This window comes from Aphelocoma coerulescens, chromosome 2 (assembly GCF_041296385.1).
Source record: "Aphelocoma coerulescens isolate FSJ_1873_10779 chromosome 2, UR_Acoe_1.0, whole genome shotgun sequence".
Classification (NCBI taxonomy): Eukaryota; Metazoa; Chordata; class Aves; order Passeriformes; family Corvidae; genus Aphelocoma; species Aphelocoma coerulescens.
In genome coordinates, this window is record NC_091015.1 from 51,341,305 (window position 1) to 51,362,375 (window position 21,071).

The 21,071-nt window shown below is 40.0% G+C and overlaps 1 protein-coding gene across 3 annotated transcripts in view; it reads left to right on the plus strand.

Moving 5' to 3' along the window:
- The window catches only part of ANO10 (anoctamin 10), a 124,259-nt gene extending 104,526 nt beyond the window's left edge, over positions 1–19,733 (plus strand). For all 3 annotated transcript variants that reach the window (XM_069007404.1, XM_069007405.1, XM_069007403.1), the window contains exon 13: positions 18,862–19,733. In XM_069007404.1, coding sequence (XP_068863505.1) covers positions 18,862–18,897 — 36 coding nt within the window. In that variant the 3' untranslated portion in view covers positions 18,898–19,733. The remainder of the gene's footprint in view (positions 1–18,861) is intronic.
- The last annotated feature ends 1,338 nt before the right edge of the window (positions 19,734–21,071 follow it).

Sequence of the window (21,071 nt, forward strand, 5' to 3'; positions counted from 1 at the left end):
CTGTTGAAATTGGCTGGTGGCAGCAAAGTTATTTTGTGGTCCCTTGCTCCATGGCCCTGGCCCCTTAGACATTTGATTCAGGTGATTTTAGAGACCTACTGTCACTGTGAAAACTGCAAATTTTAGAAGACAGTTGTTGGCCACCACTGAAATTCAGACTTGCTTGAATTTTAGAGTTACTATTTAATAGTTATTCTGTAGTAATGCATGCTGTCAGTTCAAGGTGTGTGATTATGTTACTTGCTTGTCCAGTTGCCTGTTACAATTTGGATGACCATGTGCTTTGAACATTTCAGCTTCAGAATTTTTTTTTTTTAATTTAACTTCGGTGTTTTGGTTACTCAAGATAATTATACTCGATATAAGCCTATCACTAAGGAGACCAACAGGGTAACAAGTCATCAGAGTTTGCAATGAGATACTTGCCTGCATTTACTTACCCAGATACACCTATCAGTGTTTGATTTAGTGCTGAGCTCACAGGAAATTCTGTGGTCCTGACATCTGAAAAGTAACCCCTTTGTTTGCTACCCTATTACCAAATTCTGCCCTTCCAGAGACATCCAGAAGCAAAGCTGTTCTTGGCGGTCCTGTATCAGCTGTGCAGCTGAAAGACTCAAATCTAACTCCTAATCAACTGTGAATATGTGGGAGGATACTGCTTTGAGTCAGTGACAGTGTGAATGATCATGTGGACAGGGATTGAAGGGAGGAAGGGAAGAAGGGAAGCTACCCATTAATAACTGGAGTTGTCAGAAGTGTTTTGTTGATATGCAAATCTACCATTTACCTACTTGCAAGTCCTTTTTAGTTTAGCATGAGGGGACGTAGCATACGTAAACTCTTCAGGTACTGGATAAGCAATAAAGTATCATTCTGCACTTTGTTATGAGTATGCACCCACAGCAGGAAACTGGGTGTGGATGGCATGTGGTTAGTCTTCCTGGGACAGGAGATTTGGTGTGTGCACAAAACCTCAGGGGAAGGCAGATATTTAGAGAGTTGAGAAACTCTTGAGTAGGATTATACATCATAAAGCACCGGAAATGGATTCATTACCATTGTATTTTCTCCTTAAATCATATTTATTTCTAGCACAAGATTGTGGAAAATGCCATTCTGGCTAGAGCCTACATGTAGTTCAGACTGCCAGCAAAGCTGTTAGAGACCATCCTATTGAAACAACAGCTGAACTATGAAATGGTTGAATTGTGAAGTGATTAAACAGAGAAAAAATAATAGAAAAAGGTTAGTCACAGTAATAAGAGGGGGTTTTCAATATGCAATCAAAATAGGGAGCACACTAAGTGGAGCAAGTAAGGCCTGATGTGTTCATGAAGGATGTAGGGGGTTTTTAACCGGAATGTCTGCAACAGTTGACATACAAGCATTGCCTGTTTTTTCATTGTTCTGCAGAGCATCATAAAGACAGGATTTCTGCTGCGTTTGAAGTCTCATACACTTCTATGGAAAAGCAGCAAGGCTTGACATTTGAGAAATTCAAGAGGTTTTGTGTTCAAAGAAAGCTGGTTAGGGTCAAAGAGCATGTCAGCCTTTAATTAGTATTCAGCATCCTTTTAAGTTAGCATGGTGAATATTTTAGATTTTAATTGCCTAGTGTGTAATTAATTCATTACACACTATGCTGTAAAAACTGAAATATTTCTTTTGACAAGCTGAAAATAACATTTTTTTATTATTCGTACAGAGAGTAGGATATTGAATGTTGTATGTAACAGATTATAAAGTACTAAAATGTGTTCTGGGGTAATTTAGCAAGCAGACAACAGTGGAGTTCCTTTAACCTTCCCTTCCTGAAAGAAGTATTAAACTGAGGTGACTGACATTCTACATGTTTGTCAGCTCAGTAAACCATTCTGCTAAGAACTTTCTGAAATTGTGGGGCACGTACTGCAGCTTTGTATAGACAAGCATATATACATCATTGCATGTGTGTCAGTCTCAGTATTGCTCTGTTACAGAAGCAGTATTATGTTGCTGCTCTGTGTTTATTTAATAAGAGACTGAGGTCTCCAATATTCAGAGAGAATTTTCATAAAAACCAAATTCATTTATGTACATGGAAAGCAACACACTATTACATAAATAGCTGTGCTTAACCAAAAGAGTAAGTTTTCCTGTATGTGCTCTCAGGATTGGTTCTCTTTAATGTGCGGCTCTAAGAATAACAAGTAACAGGGCATGGGGTGACAGGTAGTTCATGTGCAAAAGAGAACACTGTTTAGAGCAGGTTTTTTGGGGAGATAATGTCTGTTTTGCTTCTGAGAAGCAGGCTGTCAGGAGGTTTCAATGGTACTGTTAGGCTCTGCATACTAAGATGCCAGCTCATATAAAACGGATTAGAGAAGCCAGGAGGAAAATATCTGCCAAAAGAACTGAATTCAGACAGATACTTTTTAAAGCTTTATTGTATTTTAAAGTTTTAGCCAAATAAATGAAAATTAAATGGAAAAGTATGACTAGAATCAAATAGAACATTTTATAAGTTAAGGTACTGTAATACTCTTTTTGTTTCTTTTTCATTTCTTTTCTATTGGCAACAAGTAAAACTTCAGCTAGCATTTCAGAGCAATTGTGCCTCTGTAGTTTGCTAGGTTATTCGCCCAATAATAGGAGCAATGTGCACTTATGGCTATGTATCCTCTGATACTTATGGCTATGTATCCTCTGAAATAGATTGAAAACAGAAAGATTTGCTTTTCTGAGAAGCATTTGGAGAATCTGAAGTTAATTAGTTTAGTTGCTCTGTTTGGTTTTGGATTGGTTGGTTGGTTTTTCTTCCTCATTTAGAGGCTTTGCTGACTTCTTGTATTATTATTTTGAGAGTGCTTTAGTTTTTGAGTCTTTGTTAGGGCTGCGTAGCCAATCTATGATTTTTTTGTCTGATTACCTTCTTTTCTTAGGAGAATTTTTTTTTCTTTTTATCTGTTTCCTCAGATGATAATAGTATCATTCATATTCCAGGGGTTTCTTTTCTCTACTGTCTCAATTTTTATTTCTTGTGGAATAAATTACAAAACTTCCAAAAGTCAGAAGAACGTGGAATGCATGTAGAGAAATGAGCCATAACCTGTACTATCTACCTTTTTATCTCAGAGCAAAGCTGTCCCAGAGCAATATGTACTGCAGCAATGCACATCTCAATTCAGGAGTCTGCTGCTGTTCTGTGACCTCTCCTTGGTCCCTCAGAGCAGAGGAGGGAACACTCAAAACATGTCTTGGGCCAGAAATTACCTTGTCAGACACAGAATGTTTGGTAAGGTATTGGCTTATTACAAAAGAAAAATATGAGCCAGAAAGGACCATCTCCCAGATAAAATTCTGGAATGAATTAATGGGGCAGTTGAGCAGAAAGGATGGAGAGGTGAGAGTAATTATCTCTTTTTAGGAGGAAGAAAAAAAGGAAGGGAAAAGCCAACAACTCTAAAACCCCAGGAAAAAGCAACAAAGATGCCCAACATGATAAAGCAACGACTTTTCTTTTCAAAGACGAAAACCAGTTTTTGATACTAGAGCAAGCGCTGTTTTCATCCTGAAAAAAAGAAGGCTCTGGATGACCTAATTGTGGCCTTCCAGTACCTGAAGGGAGCCTGCAGGAAAGATGGAGAGAGACTATTCACATGGGCATGTAGTGATAGGACAAGAGGTAATAGTTTCAAACTGAAAGAGAATAGGTTTAGCTTAGATATTAGGGAGAAGTTCTTTACTGTGAGGATGGTGAGGCACTGGAACAGGTTGCCCAGAGAAATTGTGGATGCCCCATCCCTGGAAGTAAAGGCCAGGTTGGATGGGGCCCTGAGCAAGCTGGTCTAATGAAAGGTGTCCCTGCCCATAGCAGGGGAATTGGAACTAGGTGACCTTTGAGGTTCCTTCCATTTTGAGCAATATTGTTCTAATGTTGTCCAGATTGGTTGATCAAATTTTAAGGGATGTGACCAACTAGAGTTCCTTCAAAGGCATGTTAAAAGTTTAAATTTCAATGCAGAGAAACTATTTTGATCATTTAGCAGACCTGTGCAGGCATGGTGCCTCCATAGCTTTTGATAGGAAAGAAATAGGAAAAAGTTGAAGGATTTTAAAAGTTTTGGTAATTATTTTGGTAATCCTCATGGAGGATATGGTACATCTGCCAGAATGGGTCACAAAACCCAGGTTTTTAATATTCAGGTCAGACTCTGAGACAAAACTGTGTGTTAGGTAAGTCTTTATTCTGTAGTGTTTATTTAGTTGTAGCACTTACAGGGCTTAAACACACTAGGACTTCTGTTGCCTTAGCTCTCTGTAGAAATGCACAAGTGTTAAGTTCCTGCCCCAGAGGTTTTTTGGGTGTCTGTGCTGCAGGTACACGTCACCATCTGACTGCCCATGCAAGTTTCAAGAGCTTTGTACAATTCTGCCTCGTGCCTTGCTTTTGGTTACCTAGGAAGAAAAAAAGACGACTTGAAAACATTTGGGCAGCAACACAGCCTTAGATGTTTAAGGACAATTTTACACGCTGTTGGAAGAGCAGGACTGCCCAAAACACAGCAGGGATTGCTGGATACTTGTTGAAGAGAAGTTCTGTGTTTGAATAGTTTGAAACAGAATGAATAAGGAGGTCTGTTTCTGTGAAAGGGGGTGGGGGTTGTTATCAATGTCTTCTTGAGCTGGTGGCTTTTTTCAAAAGGTAAGATTATTTTTATATATAAAAGAGTAGTAAGTCTGCTAAATAGATATGGTTCTTGTGACTCTTGGTCCTTCCTGTTTCTGACTTGAGAAATGATATCAAATTAATCAGTCTCTTTTTCCTCTTTTGGGGAGATGGAAAGGTCTGTTAATACATTGTAGCTAACATTAGGTAACCAGAAGTGAGGTAAATTCTTAATGAGATGAAAGACAGATGGTTTTGGGTTGGTGGAAGTGTTGTTGAGTAAACCGAGAATGTAACTGGTGTGCCAGGTTGAGAAACTCCTAAGTGGCTAAATTAGACTCACATGTGGCAAGAAGACACCTTTATTCTGCAGGTGGGACACACCCAGAGCTTCCCTTACCTGTTTTTAACATCGTGAAGTTGAAATTGCTAGACCAAACCATTAATTGGTTTATCCAGTTACTTCTTCTCTGGGGGTGATCTGTCCTGTTGTTTCCGTGAGAAGTATATGAAAGTGTAGTTAACAATTAAAACTTTAGAGCAACAATTAATGGGAGCAGTTGCTTACTTGCTGTATCAATTAGTTTTAAGCTTATCTCATCAATAGGAAGAATTTTCATATCTGCTTCACAAACGAGATTATTTTTAATGCCGCTGTGAATCTTCCAGTTTGTTGCATAAGCATCTAATACAAGAGCATTTAGATGGATCTGAATGATTCTGAGCTGTATTTTCTTCTCTATTTTTTCACTGATCAGCAGAAATCATGAAAGGAGATTCAGCTATTCACTAACACAGGACAAAAACATCTTTTCTTCTTTTTAGTCAAACCCCTGCAGATTTCAGAAGAGAGAAAACTTATTTAAGGTGTTATTTATGTATTTTTTTTTCCCGATAGTATTGGTGATTATTCCCATGTCACAGAAAGATGAAACAAAGTCAAGAAGCAAGTTCAGCAGATGGCAATTTCAATGGGATATGTTTCTTTGATGAAAAGTTAATAAGATGGCAAAATTCTAATACAATTACTTGAAGGTTATTTATATGAGATTCATACCGAGTAATATAGAGTAACATATATAATACGTATTTTAAATTAGTGCTCAATGCTAATTAGTTTTTAGTACATACTGCTTGCTGAAAAACTCCATTGCTGAACTGAAGTGCGAATTCACTATAACATTCTGGTAGCAATATTTCAGTTACAAATGAGGAAGACATTGAGAGGAGAATTTTCAGGGTAACAAAAACCAACACGTGGAAACCAAAACCTAACAGCCTCCCATTAATATTGTGGATAATGCCCCTTTAAATACAAACATTGTTAAGGTCTTCTTTATGAATGCATTTTCTTTATTTTTTAGCTAGATGAATAAATAGATGCAGTATACAGGTACAGAGAGAGAGAGAGAATGAGAATCTGGGTGTGTGGGTGCTATTCAGGTCCTTGGTAGACACAGTCTTACGCTGGCTCTTTTGTAAACCACAGCCTTTGCTGTATTTCTTTACACCACTAATAATTACTGTAATTTCCTATTAATAGTGGAAATTATGTGCTCTCATTTTAATATGTAAGAGATATTTGCTTTAGTTCATTGAAGAAATCTTTTGCTGTGGTTGTGAAATGTTATTATTTTAGAAAAGGATGGAACTAACGTCCACGGTTCTTGCAGTTCTGTTGGTCCTGCAATGGTGTGTGTTGGTCCTATACTGGTGTGCCTTTACTTTCTGATTGTTTCCAGTGTTAAGAAGGAAGCGGGAGCATGTGAGCACTGACATATTATCAAGTGCAAAGTGCATAAAATGGATTTCTGCAGCTTGTTAATATTTTGCAATTATTTGTCCTGCCCTAGCTTGTATATTTGATTTGCCCTGAAGGATCTGTGGAAATGAGTGTTCACCTTCCATCTTATACCATTACATAAATTTGTGGTGAATTAGCTAGGTGACTCACTGGATAATATTGACTCACTTTACTGATGCAAAATCATATGATGTTTTCAGCATTTATTTAGAGTGTTTTCACAGCACTTACTGGCATGTTTGTTAAAATATGTTGGTTTGACAGATGTAACAACCCATTTTATAAAGGTCTTACTATAAAATTTACAAGACAACATATTTTGTCACAAATGGTGATGTTGTACAGTGTTTCTATAGCAATCAGCGAGTTTTGATGTGCTGTAGCTAATATGTTGAAGAGAAATTACTTTAGATGTTTGTGGTTGCATGCTAGATAATATATTTGTTGTGATAGATTAAAGTTGAGGAATAGGAGTGTGATGGTACTGGTAACCCAGGGTATCCAGTAAAAGCGCTTTGCAGTGTATAACAACATTCCAAAGCCAAGCCTTGAGGTCTGATAGAATTAAATTAGTGTGGCAATTTAACATGAATCACAATAGTTAATCCCTCAGTGCATGCTGAAGCCGGCACCATTAGTTCTAATTTCCACTGAAGCAAAAGAAGGAGGTCAGTCTAGAACAGCAGCTGGACTGGAGCTGCATATATCTGTTCCACACATTTATTTCTAGGCTTCAATTTATTGCCCAGCTTTATCCAGCCCCTCAGAGCAGAGCCCCAAAGCGGGGGGCTATGCTAGCGGTACGTTGTCCTTCCTTTGGTTCCCACTGCTCCTGAAAGGCAGTGCAGGATGATGGGAGTGGGAGGAGGAGTGCGGCTCTCTTCCCACTGGGAAGCTGCCAACCTCCAGGGCCACTCTTCTCGGCAGTTTTTGTGCCAGCAAATCTGACCCTTGCCCACCTGTGAATTTAGAGGCAAAAGGGAAAGATTTCTCATTTTGAAGGAATTCAAAGTGAAAATATAAGGGAGAGGGTACAACTAGGACAGTAGAACAGAGTGGGGAATCAGCAAGGAACAAATAAAGAAAGGAGTAAAATGCTTTAATAAGGCAAAAATACTTTAAGGAAATCAAAGAGCAGAAAAAATAAGGAGAAGTGTTACCAAGGCATATGAAAATGGACTTGCTCTGTGCATGGAAAGCCTGCATAGACACAAGGTTCATGTTGACGAAGTAAAAGAGTAATTGCAATATGCATGACCATTTTTTGTAATTGTTCAAGTTTTGTTTAGAGTGTAACAATTTTAACATGAAGTTCTAAACCTAAAAACCACAATGTTATTAAAAGAAATTCTTACAAATGTAGATGTATTTTATATAATACATGTACTCTGCCTTTATGTATTGTATTGCACAAAATTTAAATTAACAGAAAGAAACTGGGATTATAGGGTTGGCAAGGCATGAAAATAATAAAATTAAATAGTCAGAAATAATTCATCCATTTTTTTCAATTTAAACCTCATCCCAAAATACTTTTTCTTTAGTTTCTCAGTTACATAGCGTAGGGTGTTCAAAGGCACTAAAGCAGATTTCAGAAACAGAGTAAACGCTAATACTCAACATAAGTACACGTCGTTGTTTGTCTTCATATTACAGAGCTGCTTAAAATACCATCTCTCTTGAGACTGGAAACAGTAGGTCTTATACAGCTTTAATTTGCTTTTTATTGCAAAAGAATTTCATAAAGCTCTGCAAAGAAGTTGCTGATGGTATTAGTGACAAAAAGGCACAGAATTTTGTGATTGTCTCTGATACAGTGCAGGTAGCTCTGAACAGGGGGCTGTGGAGGAGGAGCACTACCATCACTTCAAAACAAAGGTGGTGAGCAGCCTACAGAAAAGATGTTTTCTTCCCACTAATGTGTTGGAAAAAGGGGAAAAGCATTTTGTTCACTCGTAACACAGGAAACATAGAACGTCTGGTTTCACTGAAATAAATGAGAACGTTGCCTTCATGGAAACCAGACCTTTACCCTTTTTGCTACGTTGTTTAAAATTGCAACAGGCTTAGCAGAGCAATTTATAAAGATTATAAATTCATAAATACTGCCATAGCTATAATTTAGGACTATGTCAGCTGTTACAACTTTACTCACTTTGAAGAAATGCAGTTATAAACTACCAAACCAACCTTTCACTCTCCTACCTGCTTATTAGATAGTCTTTTGTAGTACAATGAGAGTAATGCTTTGTGTCCAGTTGTGCCTCTTCAATGAAAATGGCATGTTTAATAAGCTGTGTCCTTTGTGTACGTGTATATTTGCATACTGGTACCAAAGCCTCCAAAGTGGCAATACACAGATGTCTAGGATAGAGTGAAAAGCAGGAATAACATATATCTCCCTGTCTTCTGCCTATGCTTAGTTCAAGAACTTCCTGAGCCAGATCAAACCATACATCCACCATAAATAATTTGAGTAACTGACTGTCTTGGTTTTGAAAGACAGGTGTCTGCTAAGGAAGGCAGAAACTTCCCTTGAAGTGGCAGATATAACCCCTTTCCCTCTGAGTTATTATAATTTTGAAATCAAGGGCCTTTAGGCAAAGATGTGGGAAAATAGGAATAACAGTTCTTTACTATATGTATATACATATATATATATAAATATAAACATATATGTATATATAAAAATAAATATATTAAAAATATATATATATATATATAAAAAACCAGTCAAACAAAACAACAAAAACTCTGGCAGTAACAGCAAACAATCACAAACCCAATCCCAGCCCTCTCGGCTGCCGGGCCCTTTCCCCTCGGGTGCAGTTCCGCTCGCAGCCGGCAGGGGCGCTGGCGGCTCCCGGTGAGCAGGGCAGGTGCGATGGTTCCCCCGCGGCTGCAGGGGGCGCTCCGGAGCGAGCTCGGGGAGCACGCGGCAATGGCGGCCTGGGATCCCGGGGAGGGAGGGAACAAAGGCTTCACAAACCCCTGGGCAGCCGATCCCGGACTCTCGGGAACAGCAGGCTGGAGCGGCAGGCACAAACACAAATCCCGGGTGGCAGATGAGATGTATCCAAGAGGGGAACCCCCCGGGGCTCCAGGCAGGCAGGGTGAGCACGGCTACAACGCAGCGAAGGCTCGAAGCAGCAGCGGGGCAGGGCGGCCACAGCCCAGCTTCCAGCAGGGCAGGGAAAGCAGCCCTGGGATCCCGGTGTTGTTTCCAGCAGAAAGAAAAACGGCCGAAAAAAAGGAACCAGCAGCTTCTTTCTCTGCAGCTTCTCTCTCCGGATGCTGAGAGCGAAGTGAACCCACACCCAGGTCAAACAAAAGAGTAGCCAGGCCCTTTTGTCTTCTCTTAAGCACCCAGCAATTTATCGTCTTAGTAACAGAAGGGGGGAAAATTCCTTTTAACAGAAAAAAAACCTAGATCTCTTAAAACCCCAACACTGACTTATCTGATCAGACATACATCAGCTTAAATATAGATTTCAGAGCAAATCAATAGCCTGTAATATATTGATACTTATGTTTGGCCCAGTGTTTAAGGGAAAACAATTTATCTCTTCCCGTGGGTGCATAGTCTTCCCAAGGAGCTGGGAACTTGGCAGAAGGGAATTTGCTGTGTCACAGGTGTCTTTGGTGAAGGAAGAAATTCTGTCAGTGGCACCAGTGCCATTTTGGAAGTATTTGAAGAGATATTTGATGCACTTTAAAATTCATAGAGTTGATAGCTTCAGAATATTTATAAAATAACTGTAATTAGAAGCTGTTTAGCAGCTCTGTGTTGATTATTTTTCCCTAGGCTGTAAATAGGCAATAGCAGAGCCTTCACAGGAAGTAGAAGAAATCTTGTCTTTGAAGAGAAAAGCAAGAATGAAAATATTGCTCAAAATTATATTGCAATAACACATGCTTGGGTCAGGAGAGCCTCTGCAGGGGAGGAAAACAAATAAGATGGCCTGGCAGGTCCCTTCATTGCTGGCCTTGGACTTCTTGCCTAATAAACTCTTGAGTAGATTTGAGAATAGTTCTTCACCAAATAATCGAAACATTGACTAATTTTTCCTACTTTACTGCATTAATACTGTGGTAACAGTTACTTTCAAATTAAATTTACTTTTCATGCTGGTACAACAGATAAAGAGGCAAATTCCCTCCTAGAAAGAACTCCCTTCACAGCAGTGGTTGCTTTCCTATGTGTCTGCCCAGTGTTGAACTCTGATTTCTCAAATGTAGCTTTTACTTCAGATACACTATAATATTTTCTACTTACATTTTTCAGACATTTGATTTCTCTGGTGTTTTCTGATGTATTGTGAGGCTGAAGTTTCTTGCCTGCCACAAAGAAATGGTAAATTTGTACTTGCAGCATTGTGGCTGCAGTGTGGTAGCAGGACAGAGGACAGCCATGCCCCCTGCATATTTGTCTGCTTGTTTATGTCAGATTTATGTCACAGATGGTAATTTCCAAAAATAGTGCTTGAAGTTGGGTTCTTAGTTTCATATCTGGAGTCTGATCTAGATTACCCAGTGCATTTCCTGCATAGAGGAGTAAACTTTTTATCTTGTTACTTGTTTTATATGAAACCAAGTTGGGCTCTGTATGACTCCACAAATTAACAAATTTGGAGAGAAATGTGAGCCCAGGGTAAAACTGAGACCAGCTGGTCTTGAGCTGGGGCTTAGGCATGCCTTTGTGTCCACTGGCAGAGCAGAGGGTGGGTAGGACTTCCATAGTGCTTAGGTGTTGGGGTTTGTGTGCCTGGGTTCCAGGGATGGCCAAATTTCTGTCCAGAAAGTAGTGGAATATATTTTTTTTGTCTTCTGAGGGTTGGGCATAATTGATTTTGAGACACCGTCTGTTTTTTCACAGTCTGTTCCCTGCTGTTGCATGATTATGAGGAGGCACATTCATGTTCTTTGAGATTTTCCTCTGCTCATTTTGTGGCATTAAATATTTTAAACTAGTCTCTTGCCTTTTGTATTAATAGATTTGCTAAAGAATGTTGGCAAAAACTGTGTGGGTTTTAGCCTGTGCAATACTGGAAACGATGCTGCGTGGTCTCTCCTGGCTAAACCTCTGTGACGTGGGTTTGTGCACTCGAGGGAGGCTGGTGTCTGTAACCCAGCAGGTTCCTTCTGGCCTTAAACTGGAAAAAAATGGAAGCACAGAGCTCACATAGCTTTGCTTGTTATTCTGGAATCTTCTGCAGAAGCTGCAGTGAACTGTGTATTTTTTTCCACCACCCAAGTGCGTGGCCACTCAAGCAGTGTGAGGAGGAAGGACTGTCACTGTCCCTCTGCAGTGCCACCGACCACCTTCAAGCCCTTCGCCCCCACTGCTGGTGTTGCTGCAGAGGCTGTTTGACTGCTTTCAGCTGTGCCTCCTCAGTCATGAGGCAGAGTGAGTGCAAGGCATGTGAGCTTAAGTGGTAAATTAATGCATACTGAGCAGCCTGATTGTTAGCCAGGCTGTTACTGCTGTCACAGAACTGCAGAACGGGTCAGGTTGGAAGAAACCTCTGAAGATCAGCTAGTCCAACCTCCCTGCTCAAGCAGGGACCCCCAGAGCATGCGGCTTAGGACTGTGTCCAGATGGCTCTTGAGTATCTCCAGGGAAGGAGATTACAGTTGGTATAAAGCTAACACAGCTATGTCTGCAGTTAAGCTTCAGTGTCAGCCATATCCATATATTAGGAATTTGTGTGCAGAAGGCTAGTTAAACTCTCAGTGGTGGGTATTTCTCTTCCAAAGGCTGTGCGCCCGCTCAGGGGCACCTTGCTTAGTGAATAAGCTTGTTAAACTTCAGAGAGGCAGAATAGTTTGGTTTAAGCAATTTCTCTTGATTGTAACTAGTAATTGCAAGCAGGTAACTACCATCCTCCAAAACCCCTGAGAAAATAAATTGTATCATAGCTCACCCTGAAACCAGTAAAGCATTGTTGATGTGCTGTTGACCTAGGGATCAGCTGCACCCTTAAACTATAGTGATGTCTGTTTGACCCACGGCACAAAATTACAGAGGTGTGTGTGGGACTGCACAGTCCATCCCTCCACTTAGAGATGTCACCAAGGTCATGTCACATTGCACATTTTTGCATCATTGCTTTCATAGCCAGTCGAGAGTTTCTGACTCCAAAATCTGTTGACCAGCTGCTGATTGGGTGAGAGGTAATTGCATGATCTAAAGGGGAGAGCATCCCTTGGGCTGGACTGGCATCCTGCGAGGGAGGTTTCGGCACACACTCCTCGTCAGGCATTCGGATGTGTTGTTTAACGTTGTGTATTTATCTGTCACTTGGCCAGTTATGGTGAAAAAAAGTTAAAAAATATGAGCTACAAAAAGACAAAAATAATGTAATATTTTGAGGGACAGAATGCATGAGCTATACTTCTAAAGAAAATACTATTAGACTGTCTGACTTCCACTATTCTTCATTTTTGTACTGTCTACTGAACTAAGATAAGGTTCAGCAAAGGGTGACTAATACTGTAAGAATATTGTAATGAGTATTAATTAATACTTTGCAATTTAAATCAGAGACAATCTGAAGTAGATCAGAAAAAAAATCTTAGGAAAAAAATGTACTACAAATGGGGTTGCTTTGTCTGCTGTTCCTCACAGCACTATTAATCAGGCACAATACTCCAAGGCACAAATTACGTGATTCTGCAAGTTTTCCTGACTCTGCACTTACTAATTTTGCAGACCTATTGTTTCATTAACACTGACTTTGTACTTGGTATTCTATCTTGAATTAGGCATACAAGAAAGGAAAGAAGAGAATCATTTCTTTGCTCTGTCCTGTTACTTTCTATTTCTTGTAGCAGATTCCCACTCTGGGTCTGTGGAGTCCAGGCAAACTTCCTGTCACAATTCCTGTAGAAACAACTATAAAAATCTCTCAACCTGGGAGGCACCTCAGAAAGTCAGTAGTCTTACTTCCTGCTCAGGATAGGATCAGCACCAAATTTAGACCCCAGCGCTTGTTGGGGGTGGTTTTCTTGTTGAGTCTTTTGAGGACAGAGACTCCAAAACCTCCCTGGGCCCCTGCTGCAGTGCTTAGTTATCCTTGTAGTGAAATGCTTTCTGTTGGGGCCTTCTTGGCTTATTTTTTAATGACCATTTCTTGTTTCCTGGCTGTGCACCCTGGCCAAGACCCTGATCCCATCTTCTTGCTGATGTCCTTGTAGGTATTGGCAGGTGTCTCAGGGCATGTGCATCACCTCCCTGCCCATCTTGGATTCCATAGTTAGACTTGGCAGAGTTCATCAGTATCCTCCTTACACTGGAGGGCCCAAACCTAGATGTAATCTTTCAGGTGCAACCTAGAAGTAAGGAATAAATATTTCTCAATAAGTTAAATTACTGTAATTGCTTACAGTCCTTGTGAGAGTGATAATTCAGAATTTGTTTTTTTGTTATCTTCAGTTTAAAATTCTTCTTACTTCCTATTTACTGTTTAATGCTCATGTGTGGCTTGCCTTTATAGGGAGTTGTTTCCACTGGATTGCAGCATCACTGGGCCATTGGTCTTGGCTCTGGGAAACAAGGAAGTTGTGAAATGGTTCCAACAAGTTTTTTACCGTACTATTGAAGTAGGGGAGTAACTGTATTCTGGAAATCCTTATCTTTCAAGAAGACTGGAGGGTTGTGCAGGATGACTTAAATGAAAATAAGCGTTCAGTGTTATATTGTGGCTGTGTGGTCCTGGGATTTATAAACGGGAGTGTACTAGTATAGGGACTGGTTATTACTGCTGTCAAGAAGCATCAGTTACCATCTCCAGCTAAGGAACCTAAAAGGTTGCTGGAAAACTGGTCAGAGTCAGAAATACAGCTTAAAAGTAATACCAAGCCCAGAGTCCTTAAGCGCCGTTCCCTGTAGAGCGTTCGGGGCCATAGACAAAACCCTTGAGAGAAGGTTTGTGATTCTAGATACTAAGTTACCATAACTTTACATCATTATAATCAGTGAGAACAAATTTCCATTAAATAAGCTTTTAAACCTTTACGCAGAATAAAATACTACATGTGGAAGAGGCTTACTGAGTTTTGAAGTGGGTGTTAATTTGCCTCTTCTGTAACCAGTTGGTACTTACAGATTAAGCTGATACAGTTCTTGAGACAGCTCAAGAGCCAAGAAACTACTTTTGTTGTGATTGGACACCATTACAAAAGAAGAATTTAATATATATCTGCCATGTTTTCATATAATTATTAATGTTAGAAAGTGGGAAAGATACCATGTACCACTGCTCTTTCTAAGTGCTCATGAGCTGTTCTACATGGTGTATACTGGAAAACCAGAAGATGGAATTGCTGATAAAAAACATCTGCCTTCATGTCTTCTTATATTTAATATAGACTGTTTATATGTCTGTTCTTCATATGTACAAACCTATGTGCATGGTGAGTATACCTATTGAAAAGCACCAAACCAGTGAGTCATTAGATCCTGGTTTCTTTGGTTTTCACTTTTCTATGCTTTCTATTTTTAAAATTGTGGTTGAATTGTCAGTTGGCATTAACACACACCATGGTGAAATTAAGAGCAGTTAGAGGCTGGCTTACCAGGACTGAGCATAACTGCAAAATAACAGTGTTACAAGCATTTGACACAGAGCTCAGCAAGGGCAGTAAATCAACATTAAACTGGCAAAGACTGTTAGTGCCTGTTAAATGTTGGCTGTTCCACAAAACCATAAAGGAAAGGTGAGTGTTTGATTAGGTTATGAGTGTGTGTGAAACCAGCACAGCAGCAGTGCTGGGTTATATCTGACCTCCTCTGGTGCAGAAAGAAGGTCACAGATGCATTGACAAGGTGGGGGTGTGAGAGGCAGCTCCTGCCTCTCAGCCCAGGGGCAGAAAGAAGCCACGTGCTGGGACACGCAGAGTCTCAGCCCGAAGCAGCCCTGCTGTGCAGAGTGAGGGGCAAAGCAGCTCCTCAGCCCTGGGCAAAAGGCTTGGAAAACAGGGTGGGCCATGGTCCTCCTCGTGCCATGTGGAAGAATCCTGCATTGCCAGTGAGGCTGTGACTTGAACCAAGCCCTGACACTGCTACTGGTAATCCCTTAGCAGCTTCTTGGGTTTTGCTGTAGTTGAGGTCTCTGGTGCTGCTGTGTATTTCTGTTATTTCATGTTTGTAGCTATTTAATTTTGTATTTTGGTGGTGTTGGCAGCACTAACTCACATGTTTAGACTTCCATAGACGCTCTAACTGGAGAGCTACCACAGCCATAACTTGTACACTAAAGTTGGTGTTTCTCGTTGTGAGTGAGCCCACAAAGGAAGTAGCCTGATTTCCATGCTTGGCATGCAGCTCTATTTGTGGTGTGAAAGTATCATTTTAATAAAGTTCTTTCAGAAAATTTAATGTTGAAATGTAGGGAAATCTAAGTAATTGGTTTGCTATTTCTCCTGGAAGTACTGTCTAATTATATTACATGTGCTTTACAAAGAAATTTAAACTTAATAAAATGGAAATAGCAAATTTATTGAATTACAGCAGATAAACATTAAGAGCATTTCCTAATAGTAGAATTTTAGAATAAACAACCCTGTAGCTCCACTAAAATTAATACTAGTTTAAACACGTTTCACTCGTGTTGCATGCATAGGCTGCTGTTGCTAAGGGTGCTGCATAAAACAGAGCATTAAGTATAAACCTTTCAGTGGTAACTCTCAGCTGATAATAAATGGCTTCTTGACCCAACTCATTTCTGAACTGTGCCTCTGATTAGTTCACAGAGGCTTTTAATATCCCTCAAATGAGCGTTGTTTGTCATTATGTACCTTGTAGGCTTGACAAGTAGATTGAGCTGTTTTTAATACCTCTTTTCTATATTTTTAAAATACTCCTTAAAGCTTACAAATAAATGTCTTTTTGATGGAAGAGTGATTAACTCAGCCCCAAAGGTTTGTCAGTGAACCTGTTGGGGCTGTCAGGGGGAAAGTGATCTTAGAATGTACCTCGTCAGTTCCCTTTCTCAGCAATAAAAATTTAAAAATACACTCCCTTTCCCATATGTTGTCTTAGAGAAATATTTTCCCATTAAAATGGAACATTTACTTTCACAGTAAAAGAAAAAGGAAATTTAAAAATTCTTCAGCCTGAACTTGGCAAAGAATTTCTCTGTTTAAAGGTGCCACCACATGTTGCTTGCCCAAGTGATAGGTCTTGGGGAGCCTGCTGCTGCCAGGTACTGCCAAATACATTTTGTTATTAGAAACTATAAAGAAGAAATGAAATACGCAGCTCTTGGGGTTCTCACGTGGCATATGATTCATTTCCTGAAATATGTGAGTGACTGCATTTGGACTGGTTTTGCCCAGGCCTTGTGTGCCATGGCAGCATGTGAAGCTATTTTAAGAGGTTTTTCTATTCACTGGCCCGCTCAAGGAGCTGGGATATTTGTTTGTTCATATCATGTACTTTAAATATGATAGCATAAGATTGCCAGCACAAGAGAATCCTAGTTTAAGATTAGCTCAGTTAAAATTAGGAGGGCCTTCAAAAATAAATGAGAGTGGTCCAGCTTGTACGGAGATTTTGGACAGATTACATTTAGTCATCATTAGCAGTCATGTGCTTGGGTTTTTTCCAGACTCTGGCAAGCCCTGCAGAGATCAGAGAATAAAAATACCTTTCCAGTTTTCTGCATTCCTCATCAATCCCCATATAATTACACCACCACTCAGAATTTAAGAAAATCATTCTAAAATAAGAGAATTAGGTTTGAATTTGATGAGTCAGGAACTGAATGAAGTTTCTGTCTTCTGTGTATTTTCTATGTTTTTGCAATGGGAGGAAAAGTCACCTTAATTAAAGATGCCATAGTTTTATTCAGACATTTATTTAATGAAGTGAATCAGGATGTAGAAGAGGAATCTGTATACCAGCCTTTAGCAATGGCTTTTTTCCTTACACTGTTGCTATGGAGAAGCATATAAATATTTGTATCACAGACTAAATTTACTTCACTTATAGATGGCATGGAAATACAGATAAAAATGATAAGGAAAAGTTGTAGTAGGTGTGTTTTTATCACGCAGAATACTGTTTTGGAGTGGTTCAGGCACAGACTAGCAGCGAAGAAAAGGTTGAAGGTGCTGTGTTAAAGCATATGACATCCTTGTATCCCATGCTGTGGGATAGAAACTGAATGATAGTGCCCACTTTATTTGCAGTTTCGTCTTTTCTAGTTTTGTTGTAGCATTATTAGATACTTCTCTTTCTAATAGCTCATATGTCATGGGCCATTTCTATGAAATCAAATACAAATGTAAAAGAAAGAACTTCAGCTCAGTAGCACATGTCCATCCTCCACTGGGGGAATGATACAGAACCCTCACAGCTGCTTAGGAGTTGAAAGCTGCTTAAATTCTTTTTTCATATGATCACTCACATTTTTTCACGTCCAGGCTTTTCCTTTCCTTGCCTGCTGAATTGCCTCCAAGGAGGCAGTGATGCTGGGCATGAGCAGTGAATTCCAGCAGTACTGTGGATCTCCTTGTCCCTGCTCCTCACCCTGTCCTTTGGGCTGGTCTCCCTCTCTTCTCCTTTCTGTGACTGTTGTCTCCGTCTTTTTTCTTCAGGGTGTTAAGTCGCTCTGACTATTTCTTGGTTTATCAGGGTGGTTCCAGCCATCCAGACGTTTCCAGCCCCTTGGCTGATAACCCCCAGGTGATGTATGAGAGATGCCTTGGGCGCAATTTAAACTTTTTCTTGTTGCCTCTGTAAGTTCTGTGTTACGAAACATCCTCTTTAACAAGAAGCTTCACAGAGTGGCTCTGTTTTCTCTTATTCAGCAGATACTTTCCACACCTGGGACTGTTATCCTGGTTTCACGTGGAGATCTCTCTGGTGACATCCTAAGATAATGAAAACACTGGTTATCAGCAGGATTGGAAATAACAGATATCACCATAGCAGTCTGATACCTCCTTCTTATATCACAGGATGTTTTTATTCAATTCAACAACAACAAAAAGAGAAACACTGGATAACAGTTAACAGATTGTTGCAATGGGAAGTGGGGGCAGCAGTTTGTCAGTAGTTCACTGACCTTTTGAGATCAGCTTAAAAGCCTAAATATTTGAAAGGCTAAATGACTTTCATGTAAGGCATTATTCATCACAAAACTAATTAAGTAATTAACATATTGATTGCATTGCCATTTGATGAGTGTTTTGGTGGACAAAAGTAAAGCGTCTATTAAAACTGTGTATTTTGTAAAAATCAGGCATGACAGATTTGCGTTTTTTGTTTTTAAATGCTCAAGCTCTTTTTTTGGTGTGGTTTTATTACTCAGTGTTCTGCTTTGGGCTCTGGCTGGTTTGTGTAATTCCTTCTGCTGCCACTGTACTCAGCGTCTCTCTCCGCTGTTCTCTCCTCTGGCAGCAAATGAAGCTGGCGGCGGAGTCCCTGAAGGAGTAAACACGGAGGAATGAGGATGACTAAGGCGGTCACATGCGGGGCAGAGCCAGGGTTTGTGGTCGTGTGGCGCTCAAAGTGCACCCTCCACCATCTACCGAGTAGGTGGCACCTGCTTAAACGAAACTTGGTAAATAATCTTTGCCTGACACTGTAAAGAACCTTTTTTTCTCCTGCTCTCTTTGTTTCTCATATGCAATTGCTTATGAGGGTAACACCAAATAAAGCACTCCAGCTTATGCCAGGTCTGGATGAAATCTGCCAGACTCCCTGTGCTTTGAGTGATTCAAAACAGATCCTGTGAGGTAGCATCCAGAAGCTAACTAGAATTTTCAGCTGCAACTTTCTAAAGGGGAAAAAAAACCCCAACAAACTATTATTTAGTTCACAGTGTACTGTCCCTTTATGGTTATTGCCCCTTTCCTTCCTTCATTACAATAGCTAATCAATCCTGTATTATTTCAAAGATTTGCTTATCAGCTTCTGCTTGTCCACAGCAAATTAATTTAAGTATGTTATAGATTTCATAGGGAACAACAATGTATTTTCATTATGTGATCTAAGAAGTAGTTGAACATAAATATTTATAGAGTATGCATTATATACTCCTGTTTGCTAGTTCTCTAAATAGATCCCAGCTAAAATATTTTCAAAAGCCAGGTAAAAAATATTTATTAGGCAACAGATTGCTGATCAGTGACTTATGAAGCATATTTATTTTCTAATTTACATTGGATTATGTATCACTCCCCTGGATTCTGAACTGCAACATTGTATGAATGGATCTTCTGGTTAAATAAACTAACAGTAACAGATCAATTAAACTTGATACACCAGGACTTGTGTTTGTAGTGAATATCTGATTTGTTTTTCCTTGCACTTCACAAAAAGGTAGTTGTCCTAATGTTTCCTTGTTTTCTGACAGTAATAGGACCGAAATCTACAGTGTTTGCTCCTGTGACCTTGAGACAGTTTATTTTTGGCTGCTGTGATGTTCAGTTTTGGTAGATGGAACTGTATGTGGTACTTGCTGGAATTTTGTTTGCAAAAATCTGCTGCTGCCATAATTGTTTGCCTACTTTGCACATTTCATATTTCTGCCACAGGGCCCCCACAGCAGAGTAATATAACTAATTTTAATAATGTATTTTTTCTGGAACTAAAAACTAGGATTTCTCAGGCTCTGCAGGTGTGACCCAGTAAGAAATGACTGTTCCCCTGGGAAGAGGAGCAAACCTGTGCTATGGCTGCTCTGTTCTTGCTTCTCCCACTGAGTATCCCCCACGCTGCTGCTATTTCAGGGGTATCTCATGGGCTGCTGCTTTCACAGCCTGTTCCTGAAGCAGTGGCAGGGCTGTGGCTGCACAAGCTCTGCCCTGAGGATCTCTGAGGGAAGTATGTCACCCTTCCTGTAATGCTGTAGAGATCCCAAAACCAAATGTTTTTGTAGGAGGGAAACAGTGTGTTCCCCAGGAAAACTCCCCATCTTTGCAATCTCCTTCCCACTTTGGTCTGAAGTAGCTCATGTTTCTTCAAGTTTTAACTGCCTGGTCAGTGTTTTTGAGTGAGCAGTTCCAGAGAAGAAAAATCAATGGGATGGGTTCCTGATGGAGTTTGTTCTTGTGACCTTGCAGCCATTTTGAAGGGAATCTGCTGGTCTGCTAATTGATGGTGGTCTGGGAGCATGAAGTTGGTGTGTTTTGCTGATGGCAGCTGTATCAGGTGTCTGGAAAACTTTCAAAGATGGGTTAGAAAAGGAGTCAAGTCGTGTGTCAGCTGTGATCATGTGAAACAAATAAGTCACCTTCTGCAAAACCGACTTTGTGGTTTTCCTTGTGGGGTCCATTTCTTCTGGTTTTTTGTGGAGTAACAGGAAAATCTCTAGTGAGGTGTAAGTACCCAGTGACATCAGTAATGTTGGCTGTTGCCTTTGCCTTGGGCAAATCCCTTCACTTCTGCTTAGTTTCTGTATCTATAAACAGGGATACTGTTCTTAGGTGCATTCTCCACCTAAAGCAAGTAGGTACGGAGGAATTCTGACTTTCCGTGGCATGAGTAAATGAGAAGTATGAGACTCCTTTGTTTTACTGGGATTTAAAGTTTGGGAGAACTCTAGTTGTAGCATCAGAGATGCTACATGGTCATGAGAGAGACTGTTTCTGTCCTAAAAACACACA